General features: G+C 52.0%; 6 protein-coding genes across 6 annotated transcripts; 2 read left to right on the forward strand and 4 right to left on the reverse strand.

Annotated features, from left to right (window-relative positions):
* Nucleotides 1–11: 11 nt before the first annotated feature.
* Nucleotides 12–1,718, forward strand: CAOG_02730 (fanconi anemia; the record flags this gene model as incomplete). The annotated part of the gene is made up of 5 exons (XM_004349430.1): nt 12–194; nt 324–670; nt 819–1,090; nt 1,210–1,339; nt 1,415–1,718. The coding sequence occupies 5 exons, from the start codon at nt 12–14 to the stop codon at nt 1,716–1,718; spliced, it is 1,236 nt and encodes a 411-aa protein (XP_004349480.1).
* Nucleotides 1,719–1,761: 43 nt separating this feature from the next.
* CAOG_02731 (hypothetical protein) lies at nt 1,762–5,269 on the reverse strand. Its single transcript, XM_004349431.2, has 9 exons — nt 4,546–5,269; nt 4,167–4,270; nt 3,838–4,020; nt 3,692–3,765; nt 3,167–3,615; nt 2,972–3,074; nt 2,664–2,866; nt 2,160–2,586; nt 1,762–2,041 (listed from the first exon to the last, which is right to left on the reverse strand). Exons 1-9 carry the CDS (start codon nt 5,252–5,254, stop codon nt 1,849–1,851), a joined length of 2,445 nt encoding a protein of 814 aa, XP_004349481.1. The 5' UTR covers nt 5,255–5,269; the 3' UTR covers nt 1,762–1,848.
* Nucleotides 5,270–5,402: 133 nt separating this feature from the next.
* CAOG_02732 (phospholipase B1) lies at nt 5,403–7,667 on the reverse strand. Its single transcript, XM_004349432.2, has 4 exons — nt 7,557–7,667; nt 7,017–7,057; nt 6,614–6,851; nt 5,403–6,481 (listed from the first exon to the last, which is right to left on the reverse strand). The coding sequence occupies exons 1-4, from the start codon at nt 7,645–7,647 to the stop codon at nt 5,526–5,528; spliced, it is 1,326 nt and encodes a 441-aa protein (XP_004349482.1). The 5' UTR covers nt 7,648–7,667; the 3' UTR covers nt 5,403–5,525.
* A 760-nt stretch (nt 7,668–8,427) lies between these two features.
* On the forward strand, nt 8,428–10,187 carry CAOG_02733 (hypothetical protein). Its single transcript, XM_004349433.2, has 2 exons — nt 8,428–8,603; nt 9,518–10,187. The coding sequence occupies exons 1-2, from the start codon at nt 8,459–8,461 to the stop codon at nt 9,865–9,867; spliced, it is 495 nt and encodes a 164-aa protein (XP_004349483.1). The 5' UTR covers nt 8,428–8,458; the 3' UTR covers nt 9,868–10,187.
* On the reverse strand, nt 10,111–11,378 carry CAOG_02734 (hypothetical protein). The gene is made up of 5 exons (XM_004349434.2): nt 11,221–11,378; nt 10,956–11,042; nt 10,643–10,831; nt 10,464–10,539; nt 10,111–10,343 (listed from the first exon to the last, which is right to left on the reverse strand). Exons 1-5 carry the CDS (start codon nt 11,356–11,358, stop codon nt 10,213–10,215), a joined length of 621 nt encoding a protein of 206 aa, XP_004349484.1. The 5' UTR covers nt 11,359–11,378; the 3' UTR covers nt 10,111–10,212.
* A 385-nt stretch (nt 11,379–11,763) lies between these two features.
* Nucleotides 11,764–15,001, reverse strand: CAOG_02735 (hypothetical protein; the record flags this gene model as incomplete). Its single annotated transcript, XM_004349435.1, has 8 exons — nt 11,764–12,041; nt 12,126–12,360; nt 12,435–12,859; nt 12,938–13,988; nt 14,078–14,157; nt 14,282–14,615; nt 14,708–14,736; nt 14,953–15,001. The coding sequence occupies 8 exons, from the start codon at nt 14,999–15,001 to the stop codon at nt 11,764–11,766; spliced, it is 2,481 nt and encodes an 826-aa protein (XP_004349485.1).
* Between the last annotated feature and the right edge of the window lie 394 nt (nt 15,002–15,395).

The following is a 15,395-nucleotide window of genomic DNA, read 5'->3' on the forward strand; positions in this document are numbered from 1 at the left end:
TCGCATCAAGCATGGCGACAGACAACCGGTCGCAGCTCCATTGCGCGCCAGCTCTCGCGCTGGCCGCCTTTCCGACACTGCTGCCAGAGTACTCTGCGCCGACGCACGAGGCCTTTGCGATCGCGCTCGCCGGCGGGTCGACGACGGATCTGGGACAAGCTCTGTCCGCGTACTCTGGCATTGTCTCAATCAAGGTATTGCATTTCTGAGCCGTCTCGAAAAATCTCGAGGTCTCAATAAGTGCAGAAAAGCACTGTTTATATTTTCGTGCATGATCTCACAGTCCATGATCTTGTATGTGCTTGTGTGGTCGTCGGCCACAGGGGAGAGAATTCCGACTTCGGCTTGAATTGTCCGCATCGACAAGGCTCGCCGATGCGGTCGTGGAAGGATGCCCAGCGCTGGTGCAGCTGCTGAGCGGGTGCGAGGATGTTGTCGCGCAGCGCATCAAACAGAGCGTGGACCTCAATGCATTCTCGTTCGAGCTGCGTGATTTGCTCGAGCGGTTGGTGGACGCTGCCGATCGTCCCGCCGCAACAGGTTATGTGCTACAGCAAGGCTTGCGCTCGAGCGAGTTTTACACCCGCGTGATTGAAGAGCTCGACGCGGTCGGGTGGCACAATGTATCGCTAGAAGATGACACGCTCTCCAACATTCGATTCACGGCACGGTAATTTTGCTGATTCGTTTCTTGGCATCACCGCGCGCGACTGCATCGGTTGTACTGACTTGGATTTTGTCTGGGTGGTGCACGACCGTCATTTATTATTATTATTATTATTTTTTGGGGGGGCTGTTTGTCCTTTTGCGCTTGTTAGGGATGATCGTCAACGCGAGCATTCACTCATTGTCCAACCCCATCCACAACACCCTGCCGTGCCTCCCACCTGTGTTGCAGCATTGCCCGAGCCGTTTCGAATCCTTCGCTGGAATTCAGCCAGTTCTCTCTCGAATGTCTTCCAGCAATTCCAGCAAGCTTTGCAGCGATTCCAGCAGCTTTGGGACGATTTGGATGAGATTGACGCCAACACTTGGGTGCTGGAGCCCGAGCGCCCGACACGCGATTGTTGCCATCGCCGCATGGCTCTCGGTAACGTCGATGTGCTTTGTCGAGGACAGCTGTTTTCTCCGATGTGTTTGGCTGCGAGTTCTCACTCCATTCTTGGACCTTTATGTTGTCAATTCTTTTTTTTTTTTTTTTGCGCACAGAACATAACTCTTCCGTGCAGATCCTTGTCAACCCGAAAGCAGTCCGAGCAGTGCCGGAGTGTCGGTTCCTTGGCGCAGATTCCATCGTCAACCCGTTGCGAGACGCCATGAACGACAACATATCCCAATGGTCTGTGCAGTGCGAGCAACGCTTGAATTTTGCTTCACGCTGAATGCTTACCATGCTTCTTGAATCAAACACCAGGGACGAAACGAAACCACTGCTGGCCAATTTGGGCATCGTGTTGAACGTACAGTTTCCTTCCCCTGCTACGGTCAGCCGCGAGGAAGTCACTGTGGCTTGTGGAATCTGCTACTCTTATGACCTGGGCGATTCCGTGCCAGACAAGGTCTGCGATGGGCCCAAGTGTCGCCAACCCTTCCATCAAGCGTGTCTGATCGAGTGGCTGCGTGGATTGCCGAGTTTCCAGCAGAGTTTCAACACAATATTCGGCGAATGCCCGAATTGCAGCAAGCCGATGGCTATCAAGCTCATGCCTGCGCGGTAGCAAAGAACAAAAGGCCCGACAGTCTGGTCTTCAGAAGGAAGAATTGCTCGTATTGTATTATGCAGAGATGGTACAACAAAAAAAAAAATATCATCAAAAAAAAAAAAAAAAAAAGAACATCACGGTTTGGCTATTTGCCCGCGACTTGGTCTAGCGCATCGCTAACGCCGTCCGCCGCCTTTCCAGACACGAGAGCAAACATTTTATCAAACTCTCCAATTGCGGTTCGCACAGCGCGGAGCAATGATGCTTCTCGTTGGCTATGAACAATGGCTTGCTGCCTCAAGAGCTCAATCCAAGCTTCCGGCGAGCTTGGCGGATTGCTGTTGAGAAGTCGAGCAAACGTGTTGTCGGTGAGAATCACGAAAAGCACCAAAGGTAGCAAAGCCCGCAAAAATACCAACACTCCCAAGCAAACAAGCATCAGCCAAAGAAGTTTACCTGGCGAGTTCAGCAAAATTCAGCTCCGTCCTACGATTCCACTCGTACAGCTTCGAGTCAATGCGAACCACTCGCGCAAACAGGACAACGTTGGCGATGAGGAGCACAAGGCAAAATACGAGCAAGATGATGGTCGCAGGTGTAAGATTTCGGCCCACGTTGGCTGTGAGCCACGAGAAAAAGCCGCCCGATGTTGAAATCTGCGGAGCAGGGATTGGCGCAGCTGGAGCAGGAGTAGCAGCCGGTGTCGGGGGCAACACAACGGTCGGTTTGACCTCTGGCACTTCTGCCGGCAGGGTGGCAGACGGCCGTGCAGCTCCAGCGGCCGGCTCGGGGCGCGGAGTCTTCGCAATTGTGGTTTTCAGGTAAACATCGAGGGCCTTGTAGTGATCGTGCAAGCCCTCAATTGTATTCGACTCAATAAAGCCTGGGCAGAGAATCCAAAATGGTTAGACAATCCTTTCAATCCACCGACAAACCAGCGGGTAAAAAAAGACAACTTACGTTTCACCAAGCCAAACACCGACTTGAAGTACTTGACTTGCGCAGTGACAGCCAAGCGGCACTTGCCTGGCGAGATGTGTGTGATGCAATAGCGCGACGACGCACCAAACGAGTCGCCGTATGGGACGTAAGGCGTGGTGGTGTTTGTTTCAACAATCGCCTTGGCCAACGATTGGTGCGCAAAAGTTCGCTGGTTTTCAATGCTGGACGTGAAACAACAAAAAAAAGCAACCGCATTCAAGGGAATTGAGTTTGACAAGCAGACGAAGAGACTTTTTTTTTTTTTTTTTTTTTTTTGCATCACTAACCATTGCGTGCTTTTCGGACCCATAGATTTGTTCAACTCCAAGATGTACTTGACTTCGCGAACGGTTTCATCATTCTCCACGTGCCAGGGAGTCATGTGAATCTCTGCCAAATAAGACAGAACAAAACCAAACGAAATGAGCGAACGACCAAAAGCAATGGAAAATCTGATTTGCTGGATTGGTGATTCGCCGTACCGCTGGATTTCCTTGTCTTGAGGAACTCGAGATAGCTGTCGCATTCCGTGAAAATCAAATTGTACAGCGTATCGACGTCCGTGTCATAGACTTGGTTGAGAAATTCAGTCTGGTAGTGTTCAGAACTGCTGCAGCCACAGACGACCTCTTTTTCTGGATAGGCTGGCAAGGGTACGGGTTCCGGCTGTACTGCGGCGGCGGTAGCAGTGCTCGTGGAAGCAGGGCTGGGGACTGACGGCGGATCAAGACTTGCAATGCTAGGATGAGGGGTTGGGATGGGCAGCGTTCCCGCAGAGCCAGGAAAGAAAACGGGCGCAGACGCCGAATGAGGGATGTGTGGGACGTCGGAAGTCACTGCTGCTGGAGGAGAGGCGACACTGGCGGGACTTTGAGGCCCGCTGTCGTTTGAATCTGTGCTTGTTCGGCCTGTCGAGGTGCTTGGCCGAGATCTGGATGAATGAATCGATGGGTGAGTCTGCAGGCCTCCTCATGGCGAGAGCAAGCGCCAGTAGAGGTGAATCTTACGGTTCATCGGCATCGGACGCCTTGAGTTTGTCCTCGGAATGGCGGGATGTGCCGTCGTCGCCATTCGCTGTGGACTGCAAGGCGCAAAAACAATGTTAGAGGTTGTCAAATCATTCACATCCGCGTGCAACGAAAACAAAGCTTACCCCAGAGGCTTCTCTCCCATGCGACTTCCACACAGAGACGAGCTTGCTGTACACCTGATCGCGTGAAAGAATCGAGGAGAAGGTGTGTTTGCTGGTAGGTGTGGAAACTTGAATGGCGTTTGGGATGATGAGCGCGGTGCGTTCTTTCGTAATGTCCGTGATATCGTCGAATTGAAGCACCAGCTGCAAGAACCACACGGGTCAAATGAGTGAGTGAGGTTTATCGCACACTCTCAGCAACACACCAACGAGGACCATTATTTCACAAGAGGACAGCAATCGCCCCTTTTTTGCAGCTTCGACAATGACTGGCGGGGGTTTGAGCTTACCGAGGTCTCCCACGAGAGAATGTTTGCGTAAAAGCAAAGCCAGTTCTGAGAAAAGTAGAGCCGACCTTGGATGAGGATTTCTCGCTGCAGCGCGCAGGAAATGTCTACAAGGTACAAAATCGAACGAGTAGAGAGGTCAGAAGAAAAGACAGGGACATTTTTACGCAAACGCAACCTTCCTCAAAGATGCTCAGACATCCCAGCAACAAAAAGCAAATGCACGGAGGAAATCAACCAAAAAAAAAAAAAAAAAAAAAGTCACCCCATTCACTTCAATCATGATGATGACACGCTCGTCATTTCAAAGTTCAGACAAAGCCCTCGAATCACCAACGAAGCAGCAGCAGCAGCAGCAACAACACCAAAAAAAGCTGCCTACCGTCGATGAGGCCTTCGGTCTCGGGGACGACCTTGAACAGGCTGTGGAACTCTTCGTCCTTCTTGATCTCCTTCTTGATGCGATCGCGCTCCTGCTTGGACAGTCGGCTGGCGGCAGACGACACGGACGACACGGACGCAACAGACGAGCCCGACGCAGACGTCGTGAACGAGCCCGACGCCGCAGCCCAGTCCGAGGAGGCAGATGAGGCCGAGGGAGGAGACGCAAGCTGAATGACATTGTTCCCGGCCGCGTTCGTCGAGTACACGGTCGCACTCGCGGCGTGACCACTGCCAGCATTGCTGCTGGTGCCGATATTCGTGGCGGTTGGAGCACCACCAGCAGCAGCAGCAGCAGCAGCATTCGCAAAAGTGGGCGTCGCTGATGGCGCTTCGGCCGGGAATTCGCCAGCCACTTTCGCCGTCGGCACCCTCGCAGACGCCTCGCCAGACTGAAGAAGCGACGGCGACGACGAGGAGTGTACAGAAGCAGATGTGGGCGCAGACGGTGGCGTAGAGCGCAGCTGCGGTTGTTGATACTGCTGACTCGATGATTCGCTCGAGAAGGTGGTCGGGCTCACGGCACCACTCCCGCGGCTCGGTGCATCGCCAGACCCCGAGTGGCTCAGCACGTCGCTGGACAGCACATTGTTCGCACTGCTGGAGACGGCCAGGTTGCGGGATGCAGCAGCGTCGGATGAGGTTTGCATTTCCGATTCTGCAAATGAAGAATGAAGAATGGATTCATGCAACACTGTTGGTCGGAAAGCTACAGTATTGTGTGGCTGCTGCACTGTCAGGGCGCCTTGTACCTTCAAAACGACAAGAAACAAGTAACGTTCAGAGGACCCAAAGATCAACGATAATGAAAACTTTTTTTGTTCAACAAATTTCAAAACAACAATTACAAAAAACCACCCATGAATCTCCATCAAAGAGCGGCAGGAGGACACACCTCCCCCCCCAGCGCAGTTGCTCTATCTACAAGCGCTGGTAGGAATGGCGCCTGTTGTACCAGCGGACGAACAGCACAATCACGACGAGCAGGGCGACGACACCAACCGACACGCCGACGCCAATGGCAACAGCGTGGTCATCGCTGTCGGACCCGGGCCCGAATTGGGAGCCATACTTCAAGTACAGATACGAGTTGTAGTTGGTAAAGAAGAAGGGGCGGTTGTGCGCGTCGGACGGGCACTCGAGCGGTTCGCCAATCTTCCAGTCGGTGCGCTTGTGTCCGACGGGCTCAACCATCGAGTTCCAAAGAGCCAAGCCTGAAGCCTCGTGGGCAATAGATGCAAAGTGGAAGCAGTCAACGGCAAAGTACGAGCGATCGGGCGTAACATTGTCGGCCAAGAGCGGGATCTTGGTCTTGGAGAAGAAGGGCTGGTCGACGACCGTAAAGTTCTCGTGCGAGTTGTACTTTGGCAACTGAGCGAGTTCAGCAACGGCCCGTTGGTACTCGACAATGGTGGCGGAAATGTTGGCACGAATAGTAGTGTCGTTGACTCCTCCGAGGCAAGGGCACAGCTGCTGGTGCAAGGCGTCGCACATGTCATCGTGCACCTCAAACAGCTGGGTAACATCGAGCAACTCAACCAAGTTGACCAGCGTGCGTGGAAGCCCTTCCAGGAGGATGTCCAGAGCGGCCTCAATGTTGTCGCGGATGAACTGCGGCGAGTGCAGGGTTTCATTCAAGCAAAGAGCGCAGGCATCGTTGCCACCAATGAAAAGCGTGACCACCTTCCAGTCTTTCTCCCAGTCAATGGTCGGATCGCTCTTGGTCTTGTTGACCAGGCTCCTGGCTTGAGCAGGCAAGCCGGTGGCAATCGCGCCGGAAACCGCAACGTTCAGCCCGGCGGTGGGGGGAATCTGAAACAATGTGTTGACACTTGTGCTAAAGCCGGTCACGTCCGGGTTGTATTCTTTAAGGATGTCTGTGGAGTTGGAAGTGCGACGGCCGGGGGGGGGAGAGAGAGAGACGCACAGACACAAGCAACAAACCGGTGAGAGAAAGCTCGGCGAACGGCTCGTTGAAGCCCAAACCCAAAAATCCAGGACTGCCTTACTGGGCAAGGTGATCTGCTCTGCGAGGGAACCGCCGCCGCCAACGCTCCAGGAAATGTTGCGATATTCGTACAGCATGCCGTCAATGGAGGGATCCATTGCTGCATAGGCTGCAGTGAGACTGTCACCCAACGCGGCAACAACCTTGATATCGCCAGGGCGAAGCATGTGCACAGAAGTGGGAACAGTCTCTGAGACACCGCCAGCTGTGTCGCACGGCATATCCAACCCGCCAGTCGGCTGTGCAAACCGACAAACAGCGGCAAACAAACAGACAAAAACAACAACGGCAGAATGAGTGCTCTCTCTCTCGGTCAAAGGGGCAGCACCGTCATCATCCATTCACGTTGATGATACAAGCGACGAGTCACTGATTCACCATCCATCGATGGTTCGAGACTGTACCTTGCGGGTCGAGAAGAAGGGCGCCGTGAAGAGCTGAAGCTCTGTGGTTTGACAATGGCACTCGGTTAGTCCAATCGCTCCCTTCCCTTCCATCAAAACCACCTCCCATGCAAACGACAGTCTGAGTGTAAAAGCGAGAGTGACTCGCTTTGCCCCCTTCTTCCCATCCATTCCACTCTGCTGCTGGCCCATGTGTTGGCGGTCAGTTGATCGATTGATTGCCTTTTCGCCTTCTGTTTGGCGCGCTTTTTGTTTTCCAGGTTTGCTCGTCCCACTGCGCCCCCGACTCGACCATGGCATCTGCTGCATGTCTCACTGCATTTGCACTTCCTCGCGCCTCTCTTGGACGCTCGCCGCCGCTCCAGCCGCTCGCGTTCGTGTCCGGATGAGCAGCGGGTCCAGCTTCCAAAACCAGGTGACTTTTTTTTTTGTTAATTTTGATTTTTGATTTTAAAGTTTTCGTTCTTGCTCTCCCTCTTCGACGGCGGAACAGGAGGGATGAGGAGGGTGAGTGACCGATGCATGAAACAGTCGCCTTACGCTCAGCTGTGAGCATGGGCAGGGCTGCTGCGCTTGCGGTCGACACGGCGACGGCAGCCACAATCAGCGCCAGAAGAATCGCTCTTTGCATTGAAGTTCCGACCAAAGAATAAAATAAAACAAAGAATGACGTGACATTGAAAAAGCAGCAAACCATCGAAAGCGGAAAGCCTGCTGTTTCAACATCCACAACCAATCACTTGTAGGATTCTTCTTGAAACAATAGCGCAGAACAGCTGGCAATGATTTTTTTGGTCAAATTCGCGCTGAAGTGCTTCGCCGAAACAAACGCATTCAATACGAAGCTTCTGTCTGCCTCTGTCGGCTCGGTGTTTGCTTTTTTTCAATGGAGTAATTTTCTTTTACTACCATATGACTTTGCTGCTGCAGGAGGTGGATCGCGGGGGGAAGCGGTCGCTGATCAGCAGGTACACAAAGCGAGTCAGCAGACGTACATGACATGACTTTTTTTTTTTTTTTTTTCGCCGCATTCGCACCCCTCCCCCCTGCTGTTGCGTTCCTAGCTCATAATGCACCACCAAGCGACCCGGCTCACACTACAATTCTTCGCGCGTTCTTTGAGTGACTTTGTTGAGGACCTTCATAAGCCGGGCGGGCGAGCGGGGTCGATCGAGAGAATGCCGATCAGTAATCACCATCGCCCAACACTTGTTGTTTTGCGCATTTTTTGGACTTGTTCTATTATTCTATTGCCTGCGCTGTCCTGTTTCGCAACTCGATTGGAATCTCCATCTGGTCAACACACACAACAAAGTTGCCATCCATCTTCTCGCTTGGGTGGCGCGGCTCATCCGACGTGTGGATTGCTTTTGCCGGGGTGTGATGAATGATTCATCCGATTTTCCAGTCCTATTTTTTTTTTTTTTTTGTTGTTTTCCAGAATGAACACCAAGATTGCCGTTCTTGCGCTCCTTGCCGTCCTCGCCGTCGCTGCCTCTGCCGCCCCCGTGTCGCAGACCAAGTACCTCGAGTACTTTGAGGATTGGGATGCTCCCAACCGCCTCGGTGCCTCCTGGACCAGCTGCGGTACACAAACCTACTTTTTTGATTTGTTATGATTTTTGAAAAACCCCCTTTTTTGATTTTGCTTTGGAAGCGGGTTTTGCTTTCTTTGTCGATCGCTGTGGTGCGTTGCTGCCGAGCTGCAAACTGTCGGCACGGTCGCTGCAGCATGCGTTTATGATGGAGTGACGAAGCGGAAGGCGATGCGCACCAGCAGGAGCGAGCTTGAGAAGTGGGGAAGAAGGCGCGAAATCCATGTGCCTCTTTGCCGCTCTTCTTCCCCCCCTTTTTCGTTCTGGTTTTCTTCTTCCGCTTGTATTCAGTCGCAGCGACACGCGACCAGAGTGCGTATTCAGCTGCAGATCGTTTTTACAACGCATCACGCAACACGCAGCTCGCAAAACACAAATGCAAAAGGCAAACAAAAATGAACGGAACCAAAGGGCCAAAAGACATTAAAAAAAAAAAAAAAAAAAAAAACGGAAGTCGATTTTTTCGTTGTTTTTGGTGTCAGATGACTTTTTTTTTTTTTATTTTTTTATTTTAATTTTTGTATTCTTTTTATTTTGCGAGCGTTCTCAACGTGAGACGCTTTGCTGCTGCTCAGAGTTGAACACTACTTTTATTATTATCTTAGCGATGGGGGGGGTGAATTTATGTGATGGACGGGAGGATGGTACGGCAAACCCGAAAAACAAAAGGCCCGCTCGCACCTCTTTCAATGCCTCTATTCTTTGTTTGGTGTTTTGGTTTCCCCTCCCACCGTTCGTTTGGATTGCGTCCAGCATCACCATGTACTATTGGATGCATTATTCATGATATTTAGAACGATGATTTTGAGCCGTGCTTCGTTCCCCTTGGCGCCGACCCGACCCATCGCGTTGCACATTATCTATTTCACACTCACTGACTTGCTCATGCACTGGATCCTGCTTCAGGCGGCGCCAACGACAAGTTCAAGATCTCGTCCGTCGTTGTCACCCCCGAGCCCATCGTCAAGGGCGGCGACCTCAAGGTCACCTTCAACGGCGTTCTTGCCTCGAACGTCACTGCCGGCGAGATGAACCTCTCCATGAAGTGGGGCTTCCTCACCGTCCTCACCCAGACTGTCGACGTTTGCACTGTTGATCCCACCGCCCCCTGCCCTCTTGCTGCCGGCCAGCTCAGCATCTCGTCCGTCTCCGCCATCCCCGCCAGCACCCCCTCTGGCACCTACACTGCCACCATCAAGGTCACCGACCAGACCAAGACCCAGATCTCCTGCGTCACCCTCAACCTCTCCATCTAAGCGAGTTGCGTGAGGAGCAGTCTTGTTTCGCATGGTCCATCTCTTCCTGTTCGTTGTAGCTCTGTGTTTGGTGCAGACCGCAGCTTTTGCGTGTTTTGTGCTAGAGCGAGTGAAGGTGCGCGGCGCTGAGGGTGGGCTCACCATGTGCTTACTTGCGGTGTCAATTGTTTGAAGCATTTTAAAAAATCGTAGAAAAACCAAAAAGTCACACACACACCTCTAGTCGCTACAATGAATGTCTGCTTTGCAGATAGCTTTTAGACAAATACTCGTTGTTGGATGTTAACATGCACTAACAACAGCACAAAAGCATTTTCAGGGGGAACCATTTCGTTTAATCATCCATCACACATGAACTTCACGAACATTGCGAACGACAAACACAGTGGGTGGCAAGGCGTTCGAAGGCCGGGCCTCGGCCACCAACACAACGTTCTGAACATGAGGGGCAAGCGTCTTGACCACTTCGGCATCGGCTGCGATGAAAGAAAACGAGCGAACAAACAAACAAACAGACAAAAAAAAAACACAAAGAAAAGATTGAAAAAAGCAGGTGAGATTGGATTCAGCACCAAGGACGCTGAACAAGCACGTACTGTCAACATGCAGTGCGGGCTCCAGATGCCGTGCCATGTGCATAAGACCTTCGGGTGTGTCACAAAACAAGAGATTCTGCATCACATGCAACAGTCAAAGCAGGCGTCAGCTCCCACCCATTCCATAATCGCAACGCCATCAAAGCAAATCTTCCGCCACAACAAAATAGAGCTGATACGTTGCGAAGAAGTCCGTTCTGGAAAGCTCCAGCCTCCTCGAGTGCTTGGCGAGCGGAATCCTCATCGGCGTCGGACGCACACTGCTGGATCAGCACGATCGTAAAGTGCGACGACATGCTCAACACGTGTGCCAGACTCTCAGCCATGACTGTTAGTTTTCCAGTGGTTGCATCTCGACGAAGCACGACCTGTGTGTCAGCATTGAGCGCAACAACTGAGATTTACCCCAAAGTCACAGCCCCGGGAAACCCATCGCTGACTCGACAAACACACCAGGCAGAGGACAAAAAAGAGGCTCCCACTCAAACTCACATTCAGTGCAGCACAAGTCATCCTTGGGCGGGACGGGCTGGCAGCGGCACTAGCAGGTCGTGCGTTGGTGGCTCGGCCAGCAGCAGGCTGTCTCACACACACACAAAGATACACACAGATACACACACACACGCAGAGACTATTATCAGCATCACCGTTCACTCAACCAGGCCACATCCTCATCCCAGGTGGATGGAGAGACAGGCACAAAGTAGTCTGCACAACCGCAGCCACTTCAACTCTCCGCCACACAGTCACTTGTCACCTCTCCTCCAGGCACAGGGGCGTTGGGCACGTTGGCTGGTCGTCGTCGAGAGGTGGCCTTGACAATAATATATGCGCCAGCTCCCACAGCAACAACCGCCATGACGGCAGCGAGCTCCCACCACTTGTACTTGGCCATCCTTTGAAACAACAATAGCAATAGGGACTGCATTTACATTCTTGCACGCAGTACAGCCAGAAGTTTCCAGGTTCCTGTGTTGAATTTGTCTCCCTTTTTCGAGCGCGCGTTCTACTGTATTTACTGCAAGACTCGACCTCCCGCTGCAGCGTTGCTCAAGTGCTTGTCGTCTCTGTAGAACAAAGGGGTTTGAGCAGTTTCAATCTCGTATTAAACTTGTCTTGGTCACGTTGATATACACATTGCTTTATTGAATTTGGAGTTTCAAGTAACGGAGGAAGGGAGGGAGAAAGTAATTCTCAGCTCAGCGGTGAGTCGCTCTGCAGAGTTCCAAAACCAATTGAGCGTCAGCCTGCACATTCACCCAGCACAGTAATTTATGCTAGAGGTTGGACTGTCTACGGCTCAATCGGACTGGGCAAAGTCCGAGCCCGTTTTCGGGGGCTGTTCATCGCTGTGCCAGGTCAACATCTCGTCAGACAGGCGAGCAGCAAGTTCAGGATCGATCTGTTCCAAGAAAGCACGGACTTCTTTGTGGTTGGAAAAGTATGCCTTGCGTTTGGAGCGCTCTGCAACAAACCGCTGAGCCAGGTCATCGGCTTCGGCTTGCGTTAGCTTCTCACTCCAAAATTGCACCGTGACAGCAGGCCCGTCCGACAGGTTTGGGTTGTACGAGACGAGTGCTGTGGAAATGCAATGAAAAGAAAGCAGCGTAGTCAGTTGAAACAGCTTCGACGCCTCGAGAACATTAGAACTGTTGCAAATACCATCAACGATAGGCGTCAGACCACAGAAAAAACGGCGCAGCTCGCTGCGCGAGACAAGCCACGATTTCGCCTCGAGACTTGAACTGCAAAGCGCTTGAGTCATGCGCTGCGTGGAGACGAGCCCGGCAATCAGAGACGCACTACCGTTGCGCTGGTCGGAGATGAGGCCTTTGGCCGCATTTTCGGACAGCGACTCGAGTCCAGTTCGCAGTTTGAGTTGAGCTTTGCAGGGGACCTATTGGCACTCCAGTGAGAAACAGCCGAATCGGACAAAACCTGCCTCCAACGATGGTCCAAAGCGCCACTTACAATCTCAGGCTGAACTGCGGAAGCTGAAGTGAGGGCAAAGTTCGCTACAGCATCTGTCGCTTGCGTACTGGGCTTGGATAGCGAAAAGCCGCTTGTCAGCTTGTCGTTCTTCTGAGAGAACGCTTCCAGGACAACCTCGGACGACGACAAATCATTGCTCAGGATGGCACCCTGCAGCAGCTTAGAGAGGGGAAGACGCAAGTCGGCATCCTTTGGAGTGCCGTTCTTGCATGCAGAGCACAACGTGACCAGCATGCGCAGATTGAGCAAACAAGGAACGAGCTGCTCCAACTCGTGCCATGGAAGAGTCGCCAAGTCGTTGTTGATGGTTTCGGGCAAGAACAGTTTGCCAACCACTTTTAATTCTTCCAGCAGGCGAATCGCGAGCTGCAGGTATGGATGCTCAGAATCTTGAACAAGTTGGACTGTCAACCAAACCACAAAAGATGAGAAGTTCGATCCAGTCGACAAATACACATCAGCTTTCTTGGAAGTTCGCTCACCAGATTCTAAAACTTGCGGGTTCAGTGTAAGCTGAGAGCGGGGGTTTGAAGTTTGCACCCAGAAACAAAGCCCCAAATCGACAAAGTCTTCAATCAAACGGTCATCTACATGAGCGTCAGTTGACTGGAAAACCACGGCTTCGACAACACGAGTCAAGGTTGAAAAATCCATCCGAACATGTTGATGGGGTTTAACATCGTTTGAAAACACCTCTCCAATCTGCCGAGGATTCCCGACTGCGCGCTGCAGAAGTTGCGTGATATGTCGGTCTCGATGCCAAGTTGAACCATCGAGGTTGAGGGAGGTTGCCTTCTGCGCTGAGGCAGCACCAGAAAGAAGTGGCATATCGATGACGCTGGCGGGATAAGTGCTCCCATTTTCAGTGTCCAACCGGTCGAAGCGGGCCGCATTGGCCAGCAGCAATGGACGCGTGCCACTGAGGAACATGATGAGTTTGCCCGCCGGAGTTGACAGTTCTCGAAGTGGCGCGATGGCCAGTTTCAGGAATCGACGATCTCGGCGCTCTCGTGGCAGTTTGTCGAAGTCCTTGTCGAATCTCGCATTGACCGGCACTCCCAAAAGCTTGCTTGCTTCATCAAGGGTGATGATTATCGGAACGAGAGTGCCAGTGGGTAGACTGTGACGCGAGACAAAGTCTTCGCGAATGTAGTCTACAACGTCGGTGACGCGAAAGGAACCAGTGAGGGAATCTCGGAAGCTGGGACGCTGGGTTGCCGGAACGTTCAAATACTCTTCGAGTATACGCCAGGACACTGCGTGCTGAGGATGCTTGTCGCATTCCTCCGAAGTGAATGAGCTTCGGCTGTTGAAAGTGACATTCAGACTGATGAACCTTCCGTCAGGATGCACTTGCTTTGCAAGGTCAGAGTGGATGAGGTCGCAAAAGGCTGTTTTGCCGGCACCTGGTAGCGTAGCAATCACACCAATATTGAATCGATCGGTGGCATTGTGAATTCGTGTGACTGCGCTCAAAAGATTAAGAGCAGTTTTCTTCGCTTGCTCGCGCTCAAGCAGGACCACTCCTGACGCCTAGCATGGCAAGGAGCACATAACATAAAGTGAGCACATCTTACGCATCAGTGGATCAGAATTGGCGAGATTTCAACGCAACGTCGGACCTTAGGAGGAAGCGCATGTCGAACTCGTGTTCGGGCAGCATCAATCTGGTTTTTGACGGTCTCAGCGTCGGCGAAGTCAACTACAAGTTGCAAAACAATGTGAACACACACACACACACACACACACACACACACACACACACACACACACACACACACACACACACACACACACACACACACACACACACACACACCACATACCAGTGATGTTCGTTGCAGCAAGCTGCCGTCGCAGCTGTTCGACTTGCTGGACACTTTGGTCGGTAGCTAGCTTGGAGTTAAGCTCGTCATTCAGCGCCCCAAGCAACCTAGCTCCGAACCAATCGGAACCCACCAGCATGGCACAGAGAGTTAATTCCAACTGCCGGAGTGCAGCTGCGGCATCGGTTTTCTGCTTGTCAGTTGGAGCATCAGTGCCCGCTTGTTGACCATTCAAAAGCTGCTTGAGCTTGGCGCGTTGGGCAGGTTGGGTGGTAAGTTCTGAAATTGGCACCAAATTGACTGAGACGCCAAGACATGCGGCCAACGCGCTCAGCTGTTCACTGTCCAAATGCAATAAAAAGCAAAGTCAGTCAAACCAAGACAACGACAGCTCCAGTGTGACGAGTAGGGCAATCAATTCATTACCTGAACGTTGCTTGAGCTGGATTTGCCGCCTGTCAAAAAAAAAAGAAAAAAAAAAGCAAAAGTGAAACAACTGGTCAGTACCTCCCGTCCTCGCCACCATCAAAGTCAAAGTCGATGCTTTAGTCTTTGTTCACTGAATTACACCAAGTTACTGTCACGAGGAATTGAGGGATGGCTGGGGGGGGGAGAGCGGGAGAAGGGAGAAGCAGAAAGAAAGGAAGAAAGGAAAAAAAAAAAAAAAGGACCAGGAACAGCCAACACGACAGTCTGAAGCGACGGGTGCGAGCCGGCCATGCCACCATACTTCTCTATTCGCGCTCATAGCATCACTCAACGTTGTAGACGGAGGGGCGCTGAAACGACAGGAGCCGGTTGAGAAAATAAAAATGAAAAAAGAAGACAAAGAAAAGAAAAAGATAATAAAAAAAAAAGATAAAAAAAAAAGCCATGCGCTCGTTCGCCGCTGGTTCGGGGCTTCAATGCGCAGCGGCTCAATGGTGCAGGGGCAAGGGGATCATTTGCATTGCAGCGGCATGCGAGCGGGGAGGGTGGAGAGGCGACAGACAGGAGCAGGGAGAAGGTTCCAAACCAAAGCAAAAAAAAAAAAAAAAAAAAAAAGGCGCCAAAAATCGCCAATTGCCAAGAATTGCAAGAACAGAACCGATGCATGTCGTTCGACCCCAGTTTC

The sequence above is a fragment of the Capsaspora owczarzaki genome (assembly GCF_000151315.2).
Source record: "Capsaspora owczarzaki ATCC 30864 unplaced genomic scaffold supercont2.3, whole genome shotgun sequence".
In the NCBI taxonomy this organism is placed as follows: domain Eukaryota; class Filasterea; order Ministeriida; family Capsasporidae; genus Capsaspora; species Capsaspora owczarzaki.